This window comes from Callionymus lyra, chromosome 18 (genome assembly GCF_982586985.1).
Source record: "Callionymus lyra chromosome 18, fCalLyr1.hap1.1, whole genome shotgun sequence".
NCBI classification, from domain to species: Eukaryota; Metazoa; Chordata; class Actinopteri; order Syngnathiformes; family Callionymidae; genus Callionymus; species Callionymus lyra.
The window spans coordinates 21,713,549-21,726,226 of NC_141835.1; the positions used below are offsets into that span (position 1 = coordinate 21,713,549).

General features: G+C 40.7%; 1 protein-coding gene across 1 annotated transcript; it reads right to left on the bottom strand.

Moving 5' to 3' along the window:
• Positions 1 to 304: 304 nt before the first annotated feature.
• On the bottom strand, positions 305 to 11,717 carry znf292a (zinc finger protein 292a). Its single transcript, XM_087779418.1, has 8 exons — positions 11,514 to 11,717; positions 9,885 to 10,039; positions 9,551 to 9,629; positions 7,984 to 8,119; positions 7,687 to 7,889; positions 7,268 to 7,404; positions 6,945 to 7,086; positions 305 to 6,870 (listed from the first exon to the last, which is right to left on the bottom strand). The coding sequence occupies exons 1-8, from the start codon at positions 11,661 to 11,663 to the stop codon at positions 736 to 738; spliced, it is 7,137 nt and encodes a 2,378-aa protein (XP_087635544.1). The 5' UTR covers positions 11,664 to 11,717; the 3' UTR covers positions 305 to 735.
• Positions 11,718 to 12,678: the final 961 nt, after the last annotated feature.

The window sequence follows — 12,678 nt, forward strand, 5'->3', positions numbered from 1 at the left end:
AATGATCAAATATATGTAACCAATTGTCCTTTTTATACCAGGTTCACATAGAGTACGCACATATTATTTGATGGGATGAGCAGCAAATCCATTTAATCAGAAATAGCGTCGACAGTCATCAATTATAATAATCATAGCAATCGCTTAAAGGTGAAAAGGTTTTACTGTTTAGTTAGTGTTAAGAAAACAATTTATACAACTTGTCAAACTTTACAGCATTTTCTTTCCTTCTGGAGTGTACAAGACTAGAGACTGTAAATATAAAGATATAGAAAAATATAACATAAATGTCTTCAAACAACACTTTACAAAAAGAAACAGTAACAGTTTATTGAACACTTTGTGGAAGACATGTAAATATTACAGATAGCTCTACTAGTGTTTAGAAAGAATGAAATAAATACAAACAGAAGTTTAAATCCCATAGGGATGTATAAAACAGTTTCTCTTTAAAAGTTTACATATAGTAAAAGGAAAAAAAACATCTCAGTACTAAGCATAAATACAAACAGTATTCTAAAATCTATGCCCTATAGTTTACCTGGTTATTATGACTAACGTACATACTCAAAATCATCCAAGACAGTTTTCATTAAGCACAAAATAGGCAATTTCATTGTTAACCTTGCCTAGTATCTGTTAACCGTTGGGAATCTGATGCAATAACAAATCATTCTGCAGCATACTTTCTCAAATCCTGAGTGAGATCGAGTCTAATAAAAACTGGGCACCAGGTTATGATCCACTAAAAAGCCATCTTTTTATTATGACTTTGGGTTTCATATCTTGCAGCTGTTTTAGTAACTGATCAGCACCTTCTGACAATCTTTTATCCATAACAATCTTTACATTACTACCGGATGTGAGATTAAGTGGATTTCTGAAGTCCACATGATTCTGAGAATCGTCAGGTTCATCTTTTTTTTTCATTCTACCTCCAACTTTGGCTGTGCACTTTTGCATCTGTGTTTTTTTAGAAGGAGATTCTGTGCTGGATTTTTCCTCTAATTTACGCTTGGTTGAATGACTTGGTTCTGAGGTTTCAAGGATTTCAAGGAGAGGATCCTCAAGTACTGAAGACTTCAAAGACACTGGTGTGACCTCGGTTTGTTGTAGCTCTGCAGGGGTAGGAACATCAGGATTTGAATAATCTCCTGAATTAACAGTCGTACGGTTCCTCAGAGTCTTCAACCTTCTAGGACAAGCTGGTGTTGGTTGCACAGGTCTTTTTGGGCGACCTCTTCTAGGTCCCATATCAGTCTGAGTGGAAGCTTGGGATAGTACATTGTCTTCAATCTGTGATTCACTGGAGAGTGAATCTGTCTCCTGACCACTCTGGTTTAATGCTTCATAAACCTTCGTTTGTTCCCCAGATTTCTCTTCTGAGTACACCTTTTCAGAAGGTGCATCTGGTAGACACTCAGATTTTGTCACTTCTTTGCATCTAGCCCGTGAGTACTTCTTGCAAAATATGAACTGGCTCCTCTGGTCTTCAATGCATCGTTCTGTGAGGCCATGAGTGGTGTAATGCTTGAAAATATTTCTTTCAGTCGGTTCAACTGTATCGCAACCTACTATCATGCAAGGATATTGCAAAGCAGTCTTCTTTGTGCAAATGACTGCTGCATCTTCATGGGATTTCAGTGCCGGCTTTCCAAAATTCGTCCAATGTTCAATCGTTTTGTTCTCTTTCTTTTTTACATTTTTCTTTCTTGATTTTTGTTTGTTTTCAAGATTTTCTTTTCCATTGTTGAAAGTTGGGAAAAGTCCTGCAGTCTTATTTCTTCTTCCGTCACTTGCTTTTGGATCATAAACATAGCTATGCTTCTTAATTAAATGACGTAGGAGGTTTGACTTTGTTGAGTAAATGCGTTCGCATTGTTCATACTGGCACCTGAAAGTCTGATCGACCGAGCCACTCTCAGAGATTGCAATTTCCATATGGTAATTCTTTATGTGCTCGATATAGCTGTCCACGGAGTTGAATGTAAGCGTGCACTCTGGTCTGTCACAGTTGAAAGTCCCAATCATCAGGCTGGCCATCATGGTGGTAGCTTTGTCACGGGTAAACTTGTGAAGCAACAGATAATGTTGCACTAGTCGAGTAATTCCCATGAACACTCTTGAGCAGTTTTTAACTTGACAACGGACTTCATCATCTTTTTCAATGCACTGAAAGCCCTCTTTTTCACTATTCACCTCTTTCTGTTCAGGGTCTGAATCGGTTTTGCACAGAGGCAGGGAAGCCTGATGCATGGCCCTGTAATGGAGAATCAGATTCTGTTGTATGGTAAATGCAGCAGTGCATCCTTCATGAACACAGCGATACGGTCTGTACGGACTGTAGGGGTTGTCCATATCACACATTTTAAGTCGTTTTGGAAGCTTTTCTTTCTTTTGTGAATCATCTTTTGAAGGGGTGCTTTTGGAGCTACTAGGGGTCTCTGGGGAGATGGAAGCAGATGCATTTGGTGATTGTTCTACTTTGCTAAAAGCTGTCTCCATGCTCTCCTTTTGCTTTCTTGGTGTCCCCGGACTGCATTTTTCTTTAACATTGGCTCCTTCCTTGACTTCAGTACTTTTATTTTGTTGGCATGGAGATAAGGGTACCACACACGGAATATCTTCTGATGTACTTTGTTGTGCGTGTATTGTTGTCACAGTTGGTCCTCTATTAAGTGCCACATAATGTTCTGTCTCCGTTGTCAAATGTGTCGGAGCAGCGTCTGGATCATAATTGTTGTCTCCCGGATAAGTATTTGCAATATCAAATGGTTCTTGCTTTATAGTAAGAAGTGTTACTGTAGTTGTTGTACCACTGACTGAATGGACGTCAGTGACATGGTCATCTGTCGCCTCATCCTTGCTTAGTCTAAACGCCCGTCGATGTCTGGCACTTATTTTAAGCTTCTGCATTTCTTCTTTATCCAAACGGTGGACTTTTTCATAGTGAATTCGTAGACCCGTGGTTCTTGTGAATGTTTTAGGGCAAATTTGGCAAGGATAGGGAGCTAGTTTGGATGGGGTTCTTTTAAGTTCTTCAATCATTTCATCAGTGAAATCGTGCATTTTACGCAGATGCTTGAACAATGCTTCCTTGGTCATGAATGAATACTCACAACTATCTTGGTCACATTTAAAAGGTTTGGGTACTTTTTCAGTAGGCTTATTTCCTTTGCTTGTTGTCTTGCTTTTTGTGGTTTTTGGAGTGTTTTCACAACTCAGACTTTGATCCAAAGGCAAGATATTCTGATTTTTTTGTCTTGCAGTTTCTATTGAACCCATTCTGTCAAATGAAGGTGACATTTCCATTGTACTATTATGACTTGGGTGAGTCAAATTCCTCTGTCTTTGATTCACAGGAGTATTTGCAAAATTAGGAATTTCCATTATATTGCAAAGTTGAGGCTCCTGTTTTAGTACCAATGGTGAGGTCAAAGTAGTCAAGTTATTTGAGTCTTGAGAAAAATCACCATTTGATGCATTAAAACCTGTTCCATTTGTTTCAGGTACATGTGGGTCATTTAAGAAATCAAGAAAAGATGTTGGCAAATCTGCAGTTAGGTCTATTTCCTCTAAAGGCTTGCACTGTGAGCGTTTTGAGAGGTGACCTCCTAAAGATTTTGTGCTTGTGAATTCTCTAAAGCATCTCCTGCAGATAACCTTGCCCTCTTTAATTATAGCTGGCCATTTGGCTCGCTTGGTCAACTTGCCAGACCTTTCTTTCTGAAAGTCAGAGTCATCAACCTTTTCGTCGATGGGTGAGGCTTTGCAGTCAGCATTAGAACATTCACCCTCAAAATGATATTCTGTAGGAGTGATACCAAGAGGACTCATTCTGCCATCAACAGCGTTGTCAATCTGCTTGTTAGCAGGAGATGCAACATTTTCTGTTTTACTTAATTCTGTTGCTAATTTGGTTCCAACTTGAGCTTCTGGACAATTAATGGGTGACTCAACTGCTGAGCTCCGAGTGGTTTCACTGTGAGCATACTGAGTATTATAATTTCCTTCAGGTAGGCCTGGGGTTGTTGAGACACAGCTATCACTATTCAGCTCCTCTGTGACACCAACACTGATTTTTCTCACTTCTCCACTTTCTCCACTACCTTCTTGAGATAGCGGAGACAGCATTTGTCCATATGAATGTCCTCCATTATGCATTTGTGCTCCATTGTCAAGCATTAGTGAACTGGACAGATATTGAGACATCAAACTTGAATCTGAAGGTGTATGAGGTCCATGGGGGGCATGTATTGGGGCCATTGAAAGATCTCTTTCAGGTTGTGAATGAGATGCAGATGCCTGGTAAGCTTCAGCATGCCACTGAGAATAGTTGCGCACAGGGTATTCGTTTATGTTGTAACTGCTGGGATAGCAACTATTAGTTGGAGCTGAAGACCATGACTGTGACATTTCTGGCTGCATTAGAGGACCTGGATTGTGTTGCCCACCCCATGATGGGTACAGTGTTGGGTTCACCATTGGAGTGATTGGGACTGGGTCCATTGGGCCTGGGTAATTTGGGCCAGGCGAGGAAGAGGATCCCGATGGGTAGGTCATTTGCTCTATCCCAGGTTTGTTGCAGATTTGCCCTGTATGCTTTGACAATATATTTGCGGGGTTCTGGGAATGACTGGGTGTAACAGCTCCCACTTGCATCTTTTTGTTGGACATTTTAGCTACTTTGCTGTACTTTTTTGCCAGTTTCCAATCTTCAAATATGTCTGGGTGCTGCTTCTTTACATGTCTGGACAGACTTTTATTGGTACTGTATGCCCTTGTGCACTCATTGTTTGGGCAACAATGAAGGTTTTCTTCACTCTCCTGTGCTATGGTTGCACTGGTGGGATATCCTTGCAGTGAAGGATTGACTTCTTTCTTGATTTGAGTTGGAGACATAATCTGCGGCAATGGCTCTTGGCTATATGTCCTATGAAATCCATTCTGCATATCTTCCAGCTCACTCGCCATTGTATTTATTGAATGAGGTGAAGGACATATTCTAACGCCCTCACCCTGATCTCTTACATGATAATCAATAGGGTTTCCCTCCAGTCCAAAATTTTCCAGTTGGGCCTGTGAAAATGTTGATTCCACTTTAACGTGTACTGCTTCTGGTTTTGTTTCCAAATGATGAGCCTTGGGCGCAACTTCTGCTAAATAAGGATTGGGCTGCTGGTTTGGGTTGTTATCTACTACCTCACAATCCAAACCGTCCACAGATTTTGGAATGTTTTTCACTGAATGCGCTATTCCCACTGGAAGTTCCACAGAGACCCTCTGCTCTTCTACATTGCAATGCAGTGCAGAGGCATTAGTGTAGACTGTGTGTACGCCAACAGAGGCTGAAGGTGTATTTTCTGCACACATGACTTGCAAATGTTCCCCCTTCAGTGTGATACTTGGGTTTTGATTTGGCATGGGGACTGTGTTCATGGCACCATTAGTACCATGAGTTGCTTGGTGAGACAAGAAATCTGTGTGTGTGAAAAATATCCTGCCACAGTTGTTTATTTGACAGGTATAGGTAAGATAATGCTGAGCCTCGTGATCATACAAAAGATAGGCCTCACTGAAAACTTGACCACAGTTTGGGAACATGCACTGTGCCTTAAACTCTGAATGGGTTTTTCTGTGCATTAGGAGTTCTGAATTAGAATTGAAGTTTGACTTACAATCCAGCTGTATGCAAATGTATGGTTTGGTACCACAGTGCATCTGCAAATGATCATTGAGATGTCTGACATTGACAAATTGCCGCCTGCAATACTGACAAATAACCTTTTGCTTTTGTATCTCTAAAAACCTCATCGCTTCGTCATCGTTTTTGTGAGATCGAACATGAGCCATGAGATTCCGGAAAAATTTAAAGGCTTTAGAGCAGTTTTTAACAGGGCAGAAGCAGTCATGACTTAGTGTTGTGTCTGAAGTAGCTTGTTCCGCCTTTACAGTAACTGTGGTTTCTGACTGGTTACCAATTTGCAAATCAGTTTTCAAGGGACTAACTTTTGCTTTGATTATATTTATATTTTTTGTTGGACTTTTGGGAGATAGAGGTGGTTTCGGCCCTTTTCCTGCAGCTTTCATTGCAGCTAGTCTCTCTTTACACGATTGCTTTACATGTGATGCTACATGAGGCTCTAAAACCTCTCTACTTTCAAAACTGTCAGCACATATTGGACAGAGATAAACTCCATCTTTGAAATGCTTCTGAGCATGACGGACAATTCTATGACCCAAGAACTCTTTGTCACACAGAACACAATACTGCATGTAGGCCCGCCAATTTCTGAAACGAGCAGAAACAAAACCCTGCTCTCTAAGCTTTTTGACCTCTCTATTTTTTTCTTTTTCATCCGTGATTTCATTGAGCTCATTTGTAGTGGTTAATAAGAAATTCTCCAAGTCTCTGTACTCTGGTACCTTAACTAGTAGATTTTCCATGTCTTGCTCATCTGTATCATTTAGTGTGTCAATGGATGAAACAATAGCTGCCTCATCTCCCATTAGCGCCAAGCAGTTACATTTGAGTGTCTTCCAGTCCCAGAATTCTGGATCAAAAGGCCACTGTGTTTTCAAGGCCAGAAGTAACTCACAGCGTAAGGAGTTGGGTACTGGTAGACTGGCGCTCTCTTCCGGCTTCTGGTCAGGCTCGTTGTACAGTGACTCGACGGCGTAATAGGAGTCAACTGTTGGCTGAAGGAGGAATTCAGTCAACTGGCATGCTCTTTTAACTTCCAGATCGGTTGGCAAGAGGCAGTAAATAGTCTTGCAGATAGTTGACTTGCTATCTTTATGGTCACTTGAGGTCATTTTCAGGGCTTGGATGCACATTTCGACACACACCGGAAGCCCCACTTCACCAATCTATGGGACAAAAATGCAAAAATGTGAGGAGAAAGTTTGCTGCGAGTAAAATCAAGAGTTAGAAAGACCTTCACCTCGTTTTGAATGACTTTAATTAGAAACAGAATGTGACAGACACTTCTGCAGAGAAGAGCCATTTCGTTGCAGTGTTGAAGAAATGCATCTGTTGTCGTCTCTATACGCATGAGTAGCTTACTCCAGAACAGTGTGAGTTCCCTGGAATAGATAACCATCATAACTTAAGAAACTTCTTAATGTATTCATGATCTAAGGTGACAAGATACGTGCTAATTGGAAAAAAAACTATTTCTACCTATACAGTTTAGAAATTCAGAGAAGGAAAAGTAAATGTAGATTCTTCAGACATCAACATAAAACTCAAATTTAATGTACTTACCAGGCACAATAAACTTCCCCTTGGAGAAGTTGGCGCTTGAGGAAGGCTGAACATAAACAGAGTGCTCCTTTTTCGTCTCCATCTGACTCCAGGTTACAAATCATCTCTAGAGCATCTTTGCAGTCAATGGAGGATAACTGTGAAGAGTGGGTATTAATAAAGAGGAAATATTGAATGTTGTTCCATTTAGTTACGTGTACATATAAGGAGAGTTATCTATTGAGTTAATCTTTTTTATAGAGATGTTGATTTTCTTTTAATTTTTACATCCTATTCTGCTAATATTTCTCTCTTAAACAGAACAGTACATAATTCTCCATAATATTTTTACACCAAAAAGACATGAACATGGTCTACAAAGCATATACCTAGTTTCAGGAAGAAGGTTTCTAAATAAATAAATAGACAAAAAAACTCACCTCATTTATTAGTTCCTCTTGACTTTTTGACATGCAGATACAAAGTAAGAAGGTTGGTTTGAACGTCCCCTTCCCTTCATATCCTGGATAATCTGCACATGTCTTTGCAAGCAGTGCTGCTTTTTCAAGACTGTCCATTTTGATAAGGTGCTTTATTCTCATTTTGAGAAGTGTGGGCCCTTCCATTTCCAGATACTCATGAACTATTTTGAAAAAGGTAAGTATATGATTGTAAGAATAAAACAAAAAAAGTATTTACGCAAACCATGTAACCAGAATAAATGGATTTTAACTGACCTTGCTCAGGTTGACAGTCCGAGTTAGACAAGATGTCACATAGTGTGGCGTTTGACCAGGCCCCATCTTGCTGTGCCAAAACTGAAAGCAAGCAAAGTTTGGTGCTTTCACTTTCCTGCAAAAGGCTTTGTGCCGACTGTAACACAAGAAACATATATGAAAGTTTAGTTTTTGTAAAACAGATCTCAAATCAGAGATAGAATCAGAATCCCTTTATTGTCCCGCTAGGGGAAATTCGTTTTAACAACAGCAAGAGCAATATACCAGAAAAAAATAAAACACCCAGAAATAAAATATTAAAAAGAAAAGAAAAAATCTAAATAGAATAGAAAATAAATCTGCACTATATTATATACACAATCATATTTACAAAAATAACAAGAAAGGTGCAGTTAGATAATTATCTGGCTGTGTTCTTGTTGTGGAGTCTGATGGCAGTAGGGAGGAAGGACCTGCGGTACCTCTCCCTCACACACCGGGGATGGAGCATCCTATCACTGATGGAGCTCCTCAATGCCCTCAGTGTGTGCTGGAGAGGGTGAGACAAGTTCCTCCTCATGGAGCCCAGCTTGCTCCGTATCCTCCTCCCAGTCACTTCCTCCACAGGATCCAGGGGGCGCCCTAGGACGTAACCGGCCTTCTTAATAAGGCTGTCCAGTTTAGCCCTATCCTTTGCTGTCATGCTGCTCCCCCAGCAGACCACACCGTTGAAGATGGCAGAGGCCACTACTGAGTCATAGAATGACTTCAGGAGTGGCCCCCGGACACCAAACGACCTCAACCTCCGGAGCAGGTAGAGTCTACTCCGCCCTTTTTTAAAAAGAGCAGCAGTGTTATCCACCCAGTCCAGGCGGTTGTTGAGGTGAACACCCAGGAACTTGTAAGACGTGACAATCTCAATGTCCTGTCCCTGGATGTTCAGTGGTGAGGGGGAGATGGAGGGACACCGCCGGAAATCCACAATCAACTCCTTAGTTTTGTTGGAGTTGATCTGGAGGTGGTTTTCCAGGCACCAGTCAAAAAAGTCCTGGACAAGTCCCCGGTACGACCCTTTGCAGGTGACTGGTGGGAGACATGTGTTGGAAGTCTGCAGTGTACAGTGAAAAGAGGAACGGTGCCAACACCGTTCCCTGGGGGACCCCTACACTGCACAGTACAGTCTTCGAAACTGTGGACGGTTGGTGAGGTAGTCCACAATCCAGTCCGTGAGGTGAGTGTCCGCTCCAGACAGCTCCAGACAGATCCCAGATAGGGACAAACATGAGAGATACATATGATTTTGCAATAGGTTCAATTATGAAGCGACTTAAAATGGTCATTAAACAATAGAAAAGATTTTGCATTGTGATCCGAGTGTTTTCTGGAGTGATACAATTACAATATAATTAAATCTTAGATTAAAATTCCTTTTTTGTGTTTAAGTGAAAGTACAGGCAAAAAGCAACATACCTTCATCACTCAAAAATAAATTATAGACATACAAAAAAAATTTTTTCAGACTGGGATTTAAAGAATGGAATGTTGTTATGCTGGTTATCAAAAAAGCATTAAGTAAAGGCATACTGACCTTGATGGAGGACTGAAATTCCTCCCATAAGGCACCTGGAACCTGTTGGGGCAGCAGGAGCACCAGCTCTGCACAGCTCCTGTGAAAGCAATTTAAAACTTTTATTAAGCTCAAAAACATATGGACATTTATATGGCTGTTGATGGATTTATAGGTCGAACATAACTGTTTCTGCTTTGACTTCACTTTAAATTTTCCAGGATAACATTTTAATATTATGGTGGTTAATTAGAATGTTATTAACACAAAAGTTACAACTGCATTCTCTGATTGTGAATAATACTATACTTTATGGTTGTTTAATTTCATAACCATATGTGGGGATTCTACTTACATTGCTAACTTTTCAAGTAGGAGTGGGACATTTTCACATTCGGAGGAGAGACAGGATGCAGCATGAGCGAAGCTGAGGATAGCTGCAGTGTAAACCTCCAGCAGCGGCAGCGGGTCTTCATCAGTTTTCCAACGTCCGGCATGTTCCACAAGAACCTGGAATGGAAAAAGCCACAAAAGCTTAAATAAAAATACTTATAGGGAAAGTCTTCCAAGACAAAACTACTAACTAAAAATTATCCTCACCGTTAGATCTCCAGAAGGATTAATAAATTGTATCTATCAATCTAACTATCTAAACATATCTATGTATTTACCAATGATAATGACAAACACTACTATACTGTAAAGATATCTGCTGCTATTGTTATAGGTTAAGTCCTGTGACTAGAATCAATTATGATACATTATTATTCATATTATTTAATAATACTGTTTTCTTTTTCCAAATGTTCTTTATCTGTACTTCAAAAACATATGAAATTGTAGGGAAAACCTTATATATCTGTATACCTGTATATATATACATATATATATATATGGTTTTATTTATTTTTTATAAAAACCAGAAACATATTCATATCTTATTTATTGTTGATTATTCTCCAATATCTGTTCACAAAGTATAGGAGGGAGTTATAGAAGAGGAAAGGGCATTTCTGTGGGTCACACATTAACGTGTATTCATCCTAGTTTAGGATCTTTGACATGCATCAATGATAAAACAAATCCGTTCACTTTATCATCGATACCAACCATTTCTTTTTAGTGGCCCAATTATTCCAGTAACTGCAGTTTTGTGCATAAAACAAACATATCAATCAAAATAACTCATTTAAAAAACAATACATGTAGTGATTATGTTTTCAAGATTTCCATTTGAAATGGTAAATGTAAGGGAACCGTGTTTAGACTTTTGTCCCTCGCAGACTTTTCGTCTCGTTTCGGGGGAAACTAGTATTTTCGTGGTTAATAAAGTCGGTGTACAATGGAGTCCTTGACCACAGCCGCACATTCTCTTGATAAAAAACACGATCCCTGCAGGACAATACTTCCCTGATATCACCTTCTAGCTACAACCATCATCTCGTGTATGATGAGGCTCCACGGCCTGAGCTAGCACACTGCTGGAGGAATCATTGATTTCCACTGTTTCACGCCGAATAAACTGACCATTCATCGATTTGCTATTTTATTACACACGCATTACCACTTTGTTATAGCGTCATACGCACAAATCCAGTCTTTGATGGTCGAGGAAAAACACTGAAAAATGTTCGCTAAAGGTTTCTCTCCATTTTCTGCACAGCATGACCACTGCACAGGGCAGTGGGACCCTGAACACCAGCTAGCAGTTTATCTCGCTCTCTGGCCTGGAAAATACCGGGAATACGTGCACAGCGCGCACACATCAGCCCGAGCTTTTAAAGCTGCGATTCTGCACAGTTTGCAGACTAGAAACGTGGAATTTAAAAGCGAGAAAACTCCTCAGCTCCATATGAAATGGAAGGCAGCTAGCAGAGCAGCTAGCCCCTTTAGCTACTTTGTTGTAGCAAAATGTAGACGTACATCCTCGGCCAGGAAGCCAGAGGGGCTGCAGGATGAGCGGCGGGAGAAAAAAAGGGCTAACCTGGCAAAAGTCTTGGCAGAAACGCAGCGAGGCTTCCAGCGGAGGCTGCGAGCTTTCCTTCAGGGTCGCGGTCAGCGCCTGGAAGCGTTCTCGGAGCTCGTCGTTCGCTCTCCGTGTGTCATATTCCTTCTCTGTCTCCCCCTCCGCCATCTTCACAACAATCACGACCGCGTACGCACAGATGTTACGCTGCGAGACACGCACGCGCACGCTGGAGGGGTGGTGGGGTTGGAGGTCGATGTGGGGGAGGGGTGTGCGCCTGTATCAATGGAGCATCTTGTGTCGTACGGAGGATGAGACTTCTGACCACAGTCTATCACTCCGTGTTCTTTGTCACAATGGTAATTACCTAGTAATAGGACAGAAAGATGGGGAATGGAAAACATCATCATCACCCATGATTGATGATTGTCTTTCCTTCCTGCAACAAACCTGCAGAGCAAGACAGGATGAAGCGACAGTAGACCAATAATTTAGACAAGAGATAAAGAAATATATATATTTTCTATTCTTGAGTGTTTGTATATACCATTATCGGCTTAAACTATCCACACTATTCACTTTGCATCTTTCCACAGACATCAGCAAGTCCAGAAATGATGGATCCGATTAACCAAAGAAAATCACATTCCCACGATCCTTAAAACTCTGCATCGGCTGCCAGTTTCTTTCAGGGTCAAATTTAATAATCTGGTTCTTTCTTGCAGCGAGAATTCTGACCCGCTCCACTAGAAGAACTCACATTTCTCCGATCCTTAAAACTCTTCACTGGCTTCCAATTTCTTTCAGGATCAACTTTAAAATTCTGGTTCTTACTTTCAGATCTATTCATGGTCAGGCTCCTCTTTACATCAGTGATCTGATCCAGCCTTGCACCCCAGTTTGGGCTCTGAGGTCTGTGGATCAGAATCTACTGATGGTTCCTCGCACACGGTTCAGGACCAGAGGAGAGAAATCCTTCCAGGCTGTTGCTCCTAAGCTTTGGAACGATCTTCCTCTCCCTCTGTGTTTGATGGATCTACTGACTCCTTCAAGAAAACATCTTAAGACATTTTTATTTGTGAAGGCTTTTCCCAAATTTCTGGGACTCCTGTGTTTGTCCAGGCCTTTTAGAGTTTTTAAATTTTCAGGTATTTTTAAATGTGTATTGCTTTTGATTGTTCAA